Here is a 16,815-nt window from a genome sequence, read left to right as displayed (position 1 = left end):
TATGGATTCAGTCTATTGGGTTTACCTGCTGTATAGGATGCAACTGTATCACAGTTGAGTTATCACAGGCATAGAAGCCCAGCTGGGTTCTTCCCACTGTTTCACTCACAAAGGGCACCACAGCAGGCACAAGAGTGGTTCTAACACAACGAGGTCACCAGTAGGCCCGTCTGCAACTTGACTTTGTATTGTCAGACTCTCCAAGGAAGTCATACCAGTTTACACTTCCCCCAACAAGGAAAAGGCTTGCTCCATTTCCCAACATTCATGCCAACACTTGATATTCTAAGGCAATCTTGTGGATCTGGACCAACGAGATCATGTGAAATTGTATCTCACCATTATTTTAAATTACATCTCCCTGAAACAGAGTATCTTTTTACTTCTTTACCGGCCATTTAGATTCTTCCTAGGTGAACTGCCTGAATCTTTGGCCATTTACCAGTAGGATGTTTGTCTATGTCTTATTAATGTTTAAAATAATTTTTTGATATTTTAGACACTGAGCCTTTTCCAATTTTTTTAAAATGACATATATAACTACTCCAAGCTTTACAACAAATGTGAATCATCACAACAAACCAGCTTTACAACAAATGCTAAAGGAACTTCTCTAAGTGGGAAACACAAGAGAAGAAAAGGACCTACAAAAACAAACTCAAAACAATTAAGAAAATGGTAACAGGAACATACATATCAATAATAACCTTGAATGTAAATGGATTAAGTGCCCCAACCAAAAGACACAGATTGGCTGAATGGCTACAAAAATAAGACCCATATATATGCTGTCTACAACACCTACTTCAGACCTAGGCACACATACAGACTGAAGGTGTGAAGGGATGAGAAAAGATATTCCATGCAAATGCACATCAAAAGAAAGCTGGAGTAGCAATACTCATATCTGATAAAATAGACTTTAAAGTAAAGACTGTTACAAGAGATAAGGAGGGACACTACATAATGATCAAAGGATCAATCCAAGGAAAAGATATAACAATTATAAATGTTTATGCACCCAACATAGGAGCACCTCAATACATAAGGCAAATGCTAACAACCAAGAAAGAAAAAATCGACAGTAACACAGTAATAGTAGGGGACTTCAACACCCCACTTACACCAATGGATAGATCATCCAAACAGAAAATAAATAAGGAAACACAAGCTTTAAGTGACACAACAGACCAGATAGATTTAATTGATATTTATAGAACATTCCACCCAAAAGTGGCAGAATACACTTTCTTCTCAAGTGCACATGGAACATTCTCCAGGACACATCACCTCTTGGGTCACAAATCAAGCCTCGGAAAATTTAAGAAAATTGAAATTGTATCAAGCATCTTTTCTGACCACAATGCTATGAGATTGGAAATCAATTACAGGAAAAAAAGTGTAAAAAACACAAATACATGGAGGCTAAACAGTGCTGTACTAAATAAACAAGAGATCATTGAAGAAATCAAAGAAGAAATAAAAAAATACATAGAAACAAATGACAATGAAAACACTACGACCCAAAACGTATGGGATGCAGCAAAAGCAGTTCTAAGAGGGAAGTTTAAAGCAATTCAATCTCACCTCAAGAAACAAGAAAATTCTCAAATAAACAATATAACCCTACACTTAAAACAACTAGAGACAATAAATGCTGGAGAGGGTGTGGAGAAAAGGGAACACTCTTGCACTGTTGGTGGGAATGTAAATTGATACAGCCACTATGGAGAACAGTATGGAGGTTCCTTAAAAAACTAAAAATAGAACTACCATACGACCCAGCAATCCCACTACTGGGCATATACCCTGAGAAAACCATAATTCAAAGAGTCATGTACCAAAATGTTCACTGCAGCTCTATTTACAATAGCCAGGACATGGAAGCAACCTAAGTGTCCATCATCGGATGAATGGATAAAGAAGATGTGGCACATATATACAATGGAATATTACTCAGCCATAAAAAGAAATGAAATTGAGTTATTTGTTGTGAGGTGGATGGACCTAGAGTCTGTCATACAGAGTGAAATGAGTCAGAAAGAGAAAAACAAATACCGTATGCTAACGCATATATATGGAATCTAAAAAAAAAAAAAAAAAAAGGCACTGATGAACCCAGTTGCAGGGCAGGAATAAAGACGTAGACGTAGAGAATGGACGACATGGGGTGGGAGGGGGAAGCTGGGACAAAGTGAGAGAGTGGCATGGATATATATACACTACCAAATGTAAAACAGTTAGCTAGCGGGAAGCAGCAGCATAGCACAGCGAGATCAGCTCGGTGCTTTGCAATGACCTAGAGGGGTGGGATAGGGAGGATGGGAGGGAGGCTCAAGAGGGAGGGGATATGGGGACATATGTATGCATATGGCTGATTCACTGTGGTGTACAACAGAAACTAACACAGTATTGTGAAGCAATTATACTCCAATAAAGATTAAAAAAAAAAAACCCACTGTAGTATAGCAGAAACTAATGCAACATTGTAAATCAACTGTACACTAATAAAAATTAAAAAAATAAAATATTGCAAGCAATAAGTGTTTCTTTCCAACACTTATTTCATTTTTTTTTCTTTTTCTTTCTACTTTGCCTAGAATCTTCAGTGAAATGATGACTAGAAGTGGCAACAATAGGAATCCTTGCCTCATTCCTGGCTTTAAAGCAAATGCTTCTAATGCTTCACTATTAAATATGGCATATGTTAAAGGTTTCTGAAATTCCTCACCAGGTTAAAGTACCCTCTACTTCAAGTCTGCAAAGATAATTTCATTATAAATAAGTGTTACACTTTAATGAATGCTTTATCTGCAACCTCCGAATAATCAAGCTTTCTCCTTTGTTAATATGAACTATGTTAGCTGATTTTTTTCATGATGACTCACATTTGCATTCTTTGGATAAACTTAATATAATCATGATCTTTTAAAACTATATTGCTGACTTATGTTTGCTAAATTTTATCCTGAATTTCCACACCTATTCGCAAGTGAGATAAAAAAAAATTATAAGCCATTATCATTCTCTCTTTGACTGTATATACTCCTTTACTTGTATGACTAAGTCATTCTAGTATCATAAGATTAATTGAATGTATTCACTCATCTATTTTCTAGAACAATGTGTATAAGATATTTGCTTCTATTTCTGGGAAGCTTGATAGACCTTGACCAAAAAACCATCTGGACTAAAGTTTTTCTCTAGTTTTGTATTTTGGTGGGCTGTCTTAACTCTTTATTCATGTTCTAAAAATAAGTCTATGTTTTCTATTTCTAGTAAGTCAATTTTGTTAAGATGTATTATTCTAGGAAATTGCCCGTTTTATATATTTTTTTAAGATTTCTGGCACAGTATTATCTTGTGATTTGTTTAATTTTTACTTGTAGTCATGTTCTTTTTCATTACAGATGTTTTTGTGTTTGTTTTCTCCTCTCTCCTTGTAATCAGTTTTACCAGAGCTGTATTGTATTTGTGTTTTCAAAGAGCCAGTATTTGGTTTTATAGATTATATATAGATAATTTCTTTTTTTTCTTTTTCAGTAATTTCTACATTTTAAAAAAATTATTTTTCTCCATCTGCCTTCTTTGGGTTAACTCAGTTTGGTTTTTCTAACCTCTTCAGTTGGAATCTTATCTCGGATTTTTCTGTTTTTAATGGAGGCATTTCAAAATACAAACTTCCCTCAACATACTCCTTCTTTAGCTGCATTACTTTCCCTCACGATTAGCATCAATCTAATCCATCAGCAAATCTTGTTGATTTTCTTTCCAAAATGCATCTCAGATCTACCCACTGTGCCCTATCTTCTTGTTAAGATGACAGAGACTATCACTGTATCAGTCCTCTACATGTCTCTACAGCCCTACGACCTCTATATCCAAGTGCCCACTTAACATCCTTATATATTCTACAACATGTTCAAAACTGAACTAATCTGCATTCCTGCCTAATCTGACTCTTCCTCCCGTATTCCCCATCTCAATCTAGAACTTTGGAAAACATCCTAGACTGCTTCTGCCCCATATCCAAGCAACTACTAAGTGCTAAAGATTCTATTTTTTAAAAAAATAAATTTAATTTATATTTTTTATTTTTGTCTGCGTTGGGTCTTCATTGCTGCGCGTGGGTTTTCTCTAGTTGCAGCGAGCAGGGGCTACTCTTTGTCGTGGTGCGTGGGCTTCTCATTGCGGTGGCTTCTCTTGTTGCTGAGCATGGGCTCTAGGCGCGTGGGCTTCAGTAGTTGTGGCTCACAGGCTCTAGAGCACAGGCTCAGTAGTTGTGGCACACGGGCTTAGTTGCTCCGTGGCATGCGGGATCTCCCCAGGGCTTGAACCCGTGTCCCCTGCATTGGCAGGCGGATTCTTAACCACTGTGCCACCAGGGTAGTCCAAGATTCTGTTTCTTTAACATAGCTTACTTCTGACTCTTCCCTTCCACACTCCTCTGCTACTCCCCTTAGTTCAGGCCCTCGTCATCTTCTTTTGCAACTATTTGCTAAGTCTCAATTGGATCTTCCTGCTATCAGTCAAATAATCCATCTTCACATGCTGTCAAGAGTGATTTTTCCAAATGCAAATCTAATCACGTTACTGCTTAATTATCTCAGAGCTCCAAATGACCTAGGGATAAAGTCCCGCTTAATTATCTCAGAGCTCCAAATGACCTAGGGATAAAGTCCAAGCTCCTTGTAATGGCAATCCACCATAAACTAGGTCTTGTCTACTTCTCAATGGTTTGACTGTTTGCAATTCCCAGAACATATTAGACAATATTACAGCTTCAGGCCTTTGAGTCCACTGGTCCTCCTGACCATCACGAACCACATCTTACTACTTCAACTCCCCTCTTTCAAGGCTCAGAGGAAGGGTTACCTACTCTATGAAACTTTTCCCTCCCCCACCAGCCCCTCAGGGAGAAGTGACCACTTTCACTTTTATGCCCCCACTATACTCCAAAAATTTCTCACACAGAATGAAACACCTTACTGCAGTTGCCTGTGTATACATCTATCTTCCCAACCAAGCTGTAAGCCTCTCAAGGGCAGGTACAACATCTTATCGTCTCTATATTATCAATATCTAGACACAAAATAGGTGATTTAAAAATGCAAGTTCATTAAATGAATGAATCAATGAATCCAGACTTAAACTAAAAAATAATCTAGAAAGTGATTTCCGCAAGGATTGCAGGATACAAGGTTACAGACTTAAACTAAAAAATAATCTAGAAAGTGATTTCAGCAAGGATTGCAGGATACAAGGCTAATATACAAAAGCCAATTGCTTTCCTATATACTAGCAAGGAACAAGTTGAGTTTGAAATTAAAAACACTATATCATTTATATTAGCACTCCTCCATAAAATACTTAAGTATAAATCTAACAAATGTGTACAAGATCTACATGAGGAAAACTACAAAACTCTCATGAACAAAATCAAAGAACTAAATAAATGGAGAGATATTTCATGTTCATGGATACAACAACTCAGTATGTCAAGATGTTAGTTCCTCCCAACTTGACCTACAGGTTCAACACAATCCCAATCAAAATCCCAGCACGTTATTTTGTGGATATCAACAAACTTCTTCTTAAGTTTATATGGAGAGAGAAAAGAACCAGAATAGTCAATACTGAAGGAGAAGAACAAAGTGGGAGGACTGACTGTATTTGACTTCAAGACTTACTATAAAGCTACAATAATCAAGACAGTGAGGTTTTGACTGGCAAAAGAACAGACAGATACATCAAAGAAACAGAATAGAGAGCCCAGAAATAGACCAACATAAATATAGTCAGGTGGTCTTTGACAAAGAAGCAAAAGACAAGTCTTTCAACAAATGGTGCTGGAACAACTGGACATCCACATGCAAAAAAATAAATCTAGACACACACCTTACACTCTCAACAAAAAAGAACGCAAAATGGATCACAGACCTGACTGTAATATGCAAAACTATAAAACTCCTAGAAAGTAACATTGGGGAAAACCTTGAGTTTGGTGATGACTTTTTAGATAAGGACACCAAAGGCACCATCCACGAAAGAAGGAAGTGGTAAGCTGGACTTCATTAAAATTAAGAATTTCTGCTCTACAAAAGACACTGTTAAGAGAATGAGAAAATAAGCACAGACTGGGAGCAAATATTTGCAAAAGACATCTGATAAAGGACTGTTCTCCAAAACACACAAAGAACTATTAAAACTCAACAATAAGAAAATAAACAACACATTTTAAAAATTAGCCAAAGAGCTTAACAGACACTTAAACAAAGAAGATTTTCAGATGGCAAATAAGCATACGAAAAGATGCTCCCAAATCACATGTCATCAGGAAATGCACATTAAAACAAGATACCATGACACACTGACAATACCAAATACTGGCAAGGCCAAAACCCAGCACACTGACAATACCAAATACTGGCAAGGATGTTGAGCAACAGGAACTCTCTATTCATTAAATAGGATTCAAATAACAAATGCTGGCAAGGATGGGAACTTCCCTGGTAGTCCAGTGGTTAAGAATCCGCCTTCCAATGCAGGGGATGTGGGTCTGATCCCTAGACAGGGAAGTAAGATCCCACATGTCGCGGGGCAACCAAGCTTGCGCGCTCTAGAGCCGGCACGCCACGACTAGAGAGCCTGCATGCCACAACTACTGAGCCCACGTGCTCTGGAGCCTGTGCGCCACCAACTAGAGAGAAGCCCACGCACCGCAACAAAGGGCCAACACGCCACAGTGAAAGATCCCACGTGCCACAACTAAGACCCGATGTAGCCAAATAAATAAGAATAAAAAAAAATGCTGACAAGGATGTGGAAAAAACGGAACCCTAGTACACTGTTGGTGGGAATGTAAATTGGTGTAGTCACTATGGAAAACAGTATGGAAGTTCCTCAAAAAAACTAAAAATAGAACTACCAATATGATCCAGTAATTCCACTTCTGGTATATATCTGAAGAAAATGAAAACAATAATTCAAAAAGATACATGCACCCCAATGTTCATATTAGCACTATTTACAACAGCCAGGACATGGAAGCAACATGTGTCCTAAGTGTCCATCAACAGATGAACGAATAAAGAAGATATTCCATATATACAATGTAATATTACTCAGCCATAAAAAAGAATGAATCTTGCCATTTGCAACAACATGGATGGACCTGGAGGGTATTATGCTTAGTGAAATAAGTCAGACAGAGAAAGACAAATACTGTATGTTATCACTTATATGTGGAACCTGAAAAATGGAGCAAACAAATATAACAAAACAGAAACAGACTCACAGATATAGCGAACAAACTAGTGGTTACCAGTGGGGAGAGGGAAGGGGGGGTGGGGCAAGATAGCAGTAGGGGGTTAAGAGGTACAAACCACTATGTATAAATAAGCTACAAAGATGTAATGTACAGCACAGGGGATACAGCCAATATTTTATAAGAACTTTAAATGGAGTATAATCTATAAAGTATTGAATCACTGTGTTGTACACCAGAAACTAATACTGTATATCGACTATACTTCAATTAAAAAATAAAATTAAAAAGATTAATAGGCTTCAGAAACAAAAACATCAACAGTAAATTACAGTTCCATTTATTAAGAAAGACAACAAAATCTGAATCATATATAAATAGGAACTATTCTCCACGTGGAACTACAATTATGAAACATTTAGAAAAGCAAAAAAATCTGAATTCCCTTCTAGATAAAACTAACGGTCGTTAAAACCATGTCACACTAGAATTTAAACATATATATATATATATATATATCAACATAAATACCCACAAATTAGCAAGCAATGTCAACATAAGCCAATTTAATTAGAGAAAGTTCTAGAGGAGGCCAATTGTATTCACTTAAAAAGTAAAAGCAGGGCTTCCCTGGTGGCGCAGTGGTTGAGAATCTGCCTGCCAACGCAGGGGACACGGCTTCGAGCCCTGGTCTGGGAAGATCCCACATGCCGCGGAGCAACTAGGCCCGTGAGCCACAATTTACTGAGCCTGCGCGTCTGGAGCCTGTGCTCCGCAACAAGAGAGGTCACGACAGTGAGAGGCCCGCGCACCGCGATGAAGAGTGGCCCCCACTTGCCACAACTAGAGAAAGCCCTTGCACAGAAACGAAGACCCAACACAGCCATAAATAAATAAATAAACCCAAAAGTTAAAAAAACAAAAAACTAGCACAGCACATATTTCTACAAAAAAAAAATTAAAAGCATTTTCGTTTTTTTTAGTAAAACTATTAAAAGTCCAAATATTTCATAAACATAAAATTCCTTTCCACCATTTACAAGTGTTTTCAAATATGAAATTAACAAGAGCTAAACAAATGTATTTTCCCTGCAAAGAATTACAAGAAAATTTCTGTAATCTTCTCAACAGTAAATGTCACTTTTAATTAAAAAATAAGTTAAGCTCTATGGGGAGAAGAAAAGTGGATGGAGAGAAGGCACAATATCCGACCTCCCTCCCCTATATTCATTCATCCCAACTCCAACTGGAGACTTTCACCAGGATAAAGGTAAGAAATGACCAGGGCTGTGAAGCCGCCTCTCTGGAAAGTCTAGGGATTTAAGGTACACAGAACACGGCCGAAAGCCGATTTCACAAGTGTGTGAGAGCACACGACTGAAGTCCATCAACTCAGTACCTAGAGCTCTGAGACTAGTTCAATGACAACATTAAACATCAGGTTGCAATTCAAGTAAGCAAAAGGCAATACTAAGATTATTCGAGAGTTAACTCAAGCAACCCACAAGTTAGGAGATCCTAAAAGGGGGAGGGGAGACTATTACAAACTTTCTAGAGACCAACCTGGCCACACACACCAAGAGCACTAACACTTAGCGCACTCTTACTTCTGTGATTCTGCCTCTAAAAGTTCACCTGAGAAGACACCCACGGCTGAAAACAAAGACTTAACTACTAAGATGGGTATCTCAGGAGTGTATAAAATAGTAAAAACTGGAAAACTAGATATCCAACAATAGTAGGGAAATGGTTCAAGTATAATATATCACCAGTAGGAAAACTATGTAGCTGTTAAAAAAACACAGGATCTAAAATACACAAAATGAGGGTGTTTCAGGTTTTTAATGTGTGAGAGCTACACAAGCACTTACATGGGAAAAAAAGACATAACGTACCCTCAAATGTAAACAGGGATGGTTATCTCTAGCTGGTGAGATTACATATGTCTTTTCTTGTTTTAACGTTTCCATCATGAATATGTATTTCCTCTGCAGTAATTTCTAACAATAAAATTTATAAATAATCTTCCATTGATCCTGCTGGTCTTGTGGTCCAAATAAAACTTCATTAAATCTTAATTCCATTCATTTTCTTCATTAATAAAGGCAATATACAGGGGAAAAAAGAAACAAGTGATTTCTTAAACCCACCTAGAAAAAAAAATAAATAGAAAACAGGACAATCCTTTAATACGTCCTGGTGCTAAAGAAAGGCAAAGCTTAACTTGCAGTGATTGGTACTTGGATCTGTGAGAAACCAAAAATAAAATGAGAAAGAACACTGGCTAGACTCCTCCAGATAATCCAGTGCTGCACGCTCCCGGGGCAGGTGGTGCACACAGCTTCTCCAGACAAGCGTAGGTGCCCCCATTAGGGCAGAGGTTGCGAGGGCATGGGTATGGGGGTAACCACGAGCCAAAAGGGTGCCCAGGACGGGGAGGGGTCCTGCAAGGCAGGGGAGAAGAGTTTCAAGAAGGAAGAGGTATCAGCCAAATATTGCTGGGAAGTGACCAAGCGTGAGGAGTACGAAGAAAGGGTCTCTAGGCCCCTCTGTGCTATAAAAAGTACTCAGGCGAACCTGCGCTTGCCTAATCACAATTCTCCACCTGGCAAGATCACTGGTGACCTCCGAAACCTCACTCTGGCAGGGGGCGGAAGTCAGACAGTAAGGAGATGATAACAGGGAAGGGGAAACAGAGGCAACTGCGGAACATCACTGGTTCAAATGGGAGGCAGGAGGGACAGTGGGGTCACGAGAAGTGAGGAAACAAACATATCTGTAAGCAGAGAAGGAGCCAGTAAAAGAGGAAGGCCTCCCAAGGGACCAGTGAAGGCAGAAATGTATAATTTTGGAACTTGATTATAATATTTTATTAGAAAGGAAGTAAATTAACATTCATTATGCGAGACACGTGAGTCCTTCGTGTGTCTCTCTCCCTCTCTCCAGAGCCCATGAACTTTAAAGTGTACCACATGCTGACTTGTCCAAGTTTAAAACTAGAATCTCTGGACAGGATGGGGATTCCACACTCCCAGATGACATTTCCTAAATAGTTCCTAACTTATTCTAAGATACACTAAACCACTACTTGTGACCCAAATGAAAAAGTTCACTTCACATGAACAACAAAACCACCATTCATCTTATTAAACTGGATTTTCCACCTTAGGCTAAATGAGAAATTCCTTAAAGCTCTCCTATAAAGTCATGCCCTTTTCAAAGTTCTGAAGAGACTAGGAGTCAGGGAAGTGGTGGAAGAACGCCACAGGGGGACCGAGAGGGGAGGATGAGAGAGGCAAGCTTGCTCTAATACCCACTGCAGGAAATACACTGGTCTTGTGCTAAGAGAGAATAGCAGGAACTCGCCTTGATGTGGGAGAGGCCCATTTTGAATGTAAAAATTAAAGTAGCATTTCTCAAATATCCTGTGATGTTTGAGATATTCAAAGGGCTTTAAGGCTGGGGATTGTAAACCCTGAGCCTAATAAAGAACATTAATGGATGCGATGCCGGATTATCCAAGACTCAGCAGAGATGAGGACACGGGATGGTATCAGAGACCCTGGGCGATCTCAACACCCAGCTATCCAGCACTGAGGAGAAACCACCCTCCCTCCCCCACCACACAGCAAGTGTAGATGGAGAAGACCTGCAAAGAGGCAAACGCGGAGTAACAAAATCGAAGGAGAACTTCAAGGTCTCCACTAAGGTCTCAATGCTAAAGCCAAAGTCTGGGTTTCGGTCCTTTCTTACCCCTCTGCGGCACTGCACACCGAGGGCCACACCACCTTCCGGCTTCCGGGACATCACTCTCCCGGCCACCCTTTCACTCGTCTGGCCACCATTCCTTCTCACTCTTCTTCAAAAGTTGGGGCTCCCCGTGGGCTCCAGCTGGGCCTCTGCTCAAGGTGGACACGCTCATTCTCGGCTTCCTATCGATTTCACCTACCCCCTCATTCCAGATGGAAACATCTACCTACCCAACACTCCATGCAGATGACCCACAGGCACCTGAACCACCAAGGCCAAAAGTCATCCAAAATCCCCAAATCAGCTCCTCCTTATAAAGACAGACAGAGCTTTCTACCCAGGGACCCCTGGCACCCATTCTGGACTCTCTCTCCTACAACCGAACGGTTACCCGTCACCAGCCCTGTCGCGCCCATCGCTGCAGTGTCTCTCAATAGCAGCTTTTGCTCCAGCCCCACGGCCTCCTTCAGCCAAACTGAACCCCAAATGTGTCCTGCCCCTGTGCTCTCTCATCTCCGTGACGCCGTTTCTGCACCCTCCTACCTCGGGCAGGGCCTGGCACTGGGAAGGTGCTTACCAGTAATGTCTTACACTACCGCCCACTTTTGTGAACGAGGCACGCTGTTCTAAGAGTTCTGCACATGTTTCATATGGTCCTCACAACATCTGCATTTCACAGATGAGCAAATTCAGGCGTAAGGAAGTTACCTAAGCTACCCAAGGTCCTAAGCGAACCTGGATTCAAACCCAGTCGGCCTCCAGAGCCCGTGCATTAACCACTAAAAAGAGCAGTAACGTGCCTCCCAGTAAACGTTATGAGTCTGAATAGAGTCAACCCCATCAAATGAGATGAACACTGAAAAGTATCCATACAATTTTGTAATTAAGACATCAATAGTGATGTAAGCAGAAACCTCAGAAACCTCTCATTAGGGGCTAAGGAAAGAGTATCATTTTTAACAGCCACCGTTTAAAATGTGCTGTGGGCCAGGCCCCATGCCAAGTGCTTTACATACGTCATATGTTCTAATCTTCACAACACTGCTAAGTAGGTATTACTATCCTCATTTTACCGAAGAGGAAACTGAGTCAAAAGAGGTTAAGTAATTTATACAAGGTTATACTACAAAAAAGTGGCAGTAAGTAATTAAGACTCTGACTTACACCCCAAGCTGTGCCATCAATCACAATACCAGGATTGATAAGTAGGTTTCAAGTCCAATGCCAGATAGGAAAAAAAAAAAAAAAATTCACATGCCATGTATAGTGTATTTTAGTCACCGACTTCAATACAAGCACAATTAAAATGGATTTTTCTGAGGTTACCTTATTTCCCATCTCTTCAGTAAGGCAACTCCCACCTCAGCACCCTCATCAGGGTATAAAGCAAAGACAAGTGGAATCTCCTGCCAATGGTTTCTTGTTTGTTAATCTAATACAACTCACAGTGCAGAGAGACTTTCAAACACTTGTTTCACTCAACAAGTTTAAATGATCAAAAGAGAAATTATAACAGAAAGCATAAAGTTTTAGTCGCTAAACGTGCATTTTAGGCAACATCGGTACTCAAAGACAAAAGGAAAAGGAACAACATGGGCTGATAATAATTTCATGGACTTATTTCCATGAAATTTGGACTTATTTCCAAAATTCAGACTTTGGCTGTATTTCTACTCACTTACAACTAATTAATACATTGCTCCATTTTCAAAATCATGATATAAAATCATGGGAACTTCCAACATGTTCCCTCTCTCCTTTTAACAAATAAGTTCATCTTAGTCCCGAAATTGAAAATAATTTCTTTTTTCTTCGTTTTTTTTAATTGCTGACCTACTTAAAAACCAAATTAAAAGTATCCCCATATTAAGATGTAATGATCTGGGGTTTAATTAACAGATACTTAAGAAAACAAATATGAGTGATGACAAGATTAAACGAACACTAAAAGCTCAATATGAAACTATAACATCCAAACTCAGTGTAAAGACTGGGAGATGTTCTGAAAACAGCATTTTTAAACAAACAGCACAAAAGTCCAAATGACAAATGACAGCGCTTTGCAAACTATCATCACCAAACATTGTTCTATAGTCCCCAGGACTACACTTAGGTATACAATTATACACAGAACGAGCTGTAGATCCCTGGTCAAATTTATTTTCTGTATGGAAAAGATAATTTAAGGATTTCTATGTTTATCAGAACAAATCCTACACGGAAATTCCATTTGCTAAAAACCGTATCTTTCCTCCATTTCCTTTTTTTCATTTTAATTGGAATGTTGTAGTGAAAAAAAAATTTTTTTTAATTCTAAAGCCCTCTTACATGGCAATATTATTTGACAAAAACATCCCATAGGTCTGCCATGCCTATTAGGACCACCCTTTTTTAGACACTTGTCTATAATAAGGAGGAGACAGAGCAGTGGGTAGAGAGGGAAGAAGAGTCAAAAAGAAGCATGAAAAAGTTAACATGGTCCTGAGCACGTTCAGAGAAAAGCTAGAGTTGAAGCCGGTGAGGTCCTAGGACTAATCATAATGTTCCAGGGCAATTACATGGCGTCCCGTTTAAACAGCTTCAAAGGTTCTTCAACAACTGGGTAATAGAAACAAACAGCATCTCTGTGAAGTGAACTAGATGTCATTAAAAACCCTCAGGAGACGGCTAAGAGCCTGCCATTTAACACTTGGCTGCAGCCAGAGTAGCAGAGATGGTACTAGAGCTGTGCTCCTGCACACTAAACACAGGCACTGAAACAACTTGCAGACAGCAAATTTAATTTCCTGATTGTTAACACCAGACAGGAATTACAATCAGCCTCTTTTTCATTGTCTTTAAAGTAAGTTAAGCACTGCTTTGTGTCACTGGCTGTTTAACAGAACAAGACAAACTCACCAAATGAAAACAATTCTCTAGAACCCAGAAATCCACCAGAAGCCAGATTGGGTAGCATGTGTTTTCTGTCTTAGAAAAGCACTTAACCCTTAAGCAGCTGCCTCTGTCAGTACTTCCAGGCATCTACTGCCCAGTTCCTAGACTAGGTGCCCTTCCACCAACTGACCCGAGCTTTTTCACTTCCCAGCTAATTCTGAATGACCCAAATCCTCCCAATCCTTCGAGGTCCACCTCAAAAGTTACTTTCTTTATGAAGCCTTTTCTGATCCTAATCAGAAGAAAATCCTTAATAGCTGGTATCTCCATACGACACTTTAGTCCTGCCACATCTTACAGCCTATTGCATTCTCTAAGTTCCTTGCGGGCAGAAACTGTATTTGCACTTAGGTGTGTCTCGCTTCCCTGCAGTAGCTGCAGCTACGGCCCCAACAAAACAGGTGCGCTCAATCAGCATCTGTGACCTTAGTACCCAGAGGCCAGTGGCAGCCCTGATTCCAGTCCATCTCAATTAGGTCACAGAAATTCTTCCCGGACCTTTACTAGGAAGTCAACCCACTGCCTCCTTACTCCTAGAGAGTAAATAGGCTTGGAGTCATGAAGTATGACTGCACAACAGGTCCATTTCCTTTGAGAATCCTGAAATGAAATGAGGGAGCAGGAAGGTACTCACACCAGCAAGCAATGATGGAGCATTCATCTACAGATGGGATACAAATGCTCAGACGCCAAGCTGACCAAAAAGAGGGCTATAGGGACAAACCAACAGTCATCACCAACCCTGGAGTTCTGCCTCCTGCCACCTCCCAGAGCGGGCTCACCTGAGTCAGGAAACTAGCAATTCAGGAGCTTTCCTGCTTTCAAGCAGACCGCAAAGAAGCTCATCATTCAACACTCAGCCAAGGCTGTCATCTGCTAGTTGAAAACTAAACTACAGACGTCGGATTTTTCAACAAAGGCCCCCTCACCAGCTGTCCACCGGTTATGGTGTTTGCACAATTCAAAACAGCACAACAGGCGTAGATTTATTCCGGGTGGTGCCTATCAAGGGAAGTACAACTACGTGCCGCTAGATTATCTTGACGCCACACAATTTAGTTTATTAAAATATGAGTGAAGATGATAATCCACCCCACCTCTGGAAACTTAGCAAGCTTGACACAAAAATTACCACTATTTCATTTTAAGTGTCTGTACATACGCAAGTCTCTCCCTCCCATCTCCTTTCTGAGATGTGTATCCTTTGCAAACGGAGAGTAACGCAAACCCAACCCAAACTCAAAAATGTCAGACTACCAACACGTTCCCCGTGCCAAACCCAAATTATCCAGGCCTCTGCTCCAGACGTGGGAAGCCCCGCCATCTCGAGGGCGGCCAGGGAACTCCGGCTCCGGGGACGCGAGTGGACAAACCCCGGTGGCGGGGGACCAGGCCGAGGCCACAGCGCAGGCCAGACCCGGGCAACCCCCACCGGTGGCTGGGGCAGGGACTGCAGCCCGAGATGCGAGGGAGAAACCCGGCCAGCTCGTCCCCTCCCGGCCACGGGTCAGCCGCGGCCGAGCCCCGACCCCGGGCCGCCCGCCCCGGCTCACCCCGCCCCGGCGGGCAGCGGCGCGCCCCGGGCCCGGCCGGGCCAGCTGCTCGCCGGACGCCCGCGGCCGCTCGGAGCTCACTCGCGGCGGCGCACGGCGGGCCCGGGGCCGCTCGGCACCATCCTCCCCGCCGCGCCGGCTCCGCGGGGCCGACGCGAGGACCAGAAGCCAGTCAGTCTCGCGCCGCCGCGACACGGATTGGTGTCCGAGTCCGGCAGTCGTAGTTTCCGGGTAGAAAAAAACGCCACCGCCAACACCACCTTAACCCCCGACACCTGGCGTCCGACGGCGGCGCGGCCGGGACAAGACTCCTCAGTCGCGGGTGGCGGAGACCACGCCTCCTGGCTGGGTCACGTGAGGGGGCTTGCGCGTGAGTACGTGGGCTGCGTGCGTGCGGGCGTTGAGAGCGGGGGCGTCGTTTTGTGTGTCTGTGAGTGGGGTGTTGTGAGAGTGATTGTGCAGAGTGTGCGTGCGTGGTGCACGTTTGTGGATCTGTGTGTGTCAGTGTGCATTATGTACAAGGCCGTGGCTGGTGCACATACGTGGATCTCTGTGTGAATCTGTGCGCGTGTTTAGTGTCTGGTGTGAGTGCAAGATGTGTGCGTGTGTGTCTGTGTGTTTCTCTGCTCCTGTATTAATCACTGCTGATGAAAGTATCGCTTGGTACAATCAAAATTATGAAATAATTTTGTAAAATGATTTAAAATAATTTTGTAAAATAAATTTGGCATTGTCCGGTAAACTTGAAGATACACATCATCTCTGGAGAATATGTGTGACCCTGGAGAAACACTTGCGCATCTGCACAAGTAAACCAAATAATGTTTATAGTGTCACTGTTTGTACACACGAAGAACTGAGGGAAAAAAACAAACGCCCATACAGTCAAATGTAAACCTAGACTTAGGTATATTCATAAATAATCAAATACAAAAGAGCTGTGAAAATAATTGGAAACAGCTGACACAACAAGGGGGCTCAACCTCAGGGAGCAAATCACAAAATGATTCATTGCAGCATAATTCCATTATATAAAATTCCAAAACATGCTAATCTCATGGACATATTGTTTAGAGGTGCATACATAATTGGTAGAACTCTGACAAGAACCGAGAGACAACATGCACAAACTTCACGTTAAGTGTTAAAATGATGGAATTGGGGAGGGACACACAGGGCACTTCAAAGGTAATGGAAATGTTCTCTATCTTAAAAAGGCTCATGGGTACACAGCTATTTAATGAATTTAAGTTACTGTTTATATTTTACGTGTAACTTAAAATTTTAATTTTGTATCTACTAGACAGCTAA

General features: G+C 41.3%; 1 protein-coding gene across 5 annotated transcripts in view; it reads right to left on the bottom strand.

The window, feature by feature from the left end:
• TMEM248 (transmembrane protein 248) overlaps positions 1 to 15,853 on the bottom strand; it is a 29,257-nt gene extending 13,404 nt beyond the window's left edge. Inside the window, exon 1 of one of the 5 annotated variants that reach the window (XM_068565947.1) lies at positions 15,780 to 15,853. Coding sequence is in view for 1 of the 5 variants with exons in the window: in XM_068565944.1 (XP_068422045.1) it covers positions 9,163 to 9,237 (75 nt within the window). In the remaining 4 variants the exon portion in view is untranslated. The other 4 variants (XM_068565946.1, XM_068565948.1, XM_068565945.1 and 1 more) reach the window with 4 other exon arrangements.
• Between the last annotated feature and the right edge of the window lie 962 nt (positions 15,854 to 16,815).

This window comes from Eschrichtius robustus, chromosome 16 (genome assembly GCF_028021215.1).
Source record: "Eschrichtius robustus isolate mEscRob2 chromosome 16, mEscRob2.pri, whole genome shotgun sequence".
Lineage (NCBI taxonomy): Eukaryota > Metazoa > Chordata > Mammalia > Artiodactyla > Eschrichtiidae > Eschrichtius > Eschrichtius robustus.
Note: the sequence above shows the minus strand (reverse complement) of the source record. Positions and strands in the feature narration are given on the sequence as shown.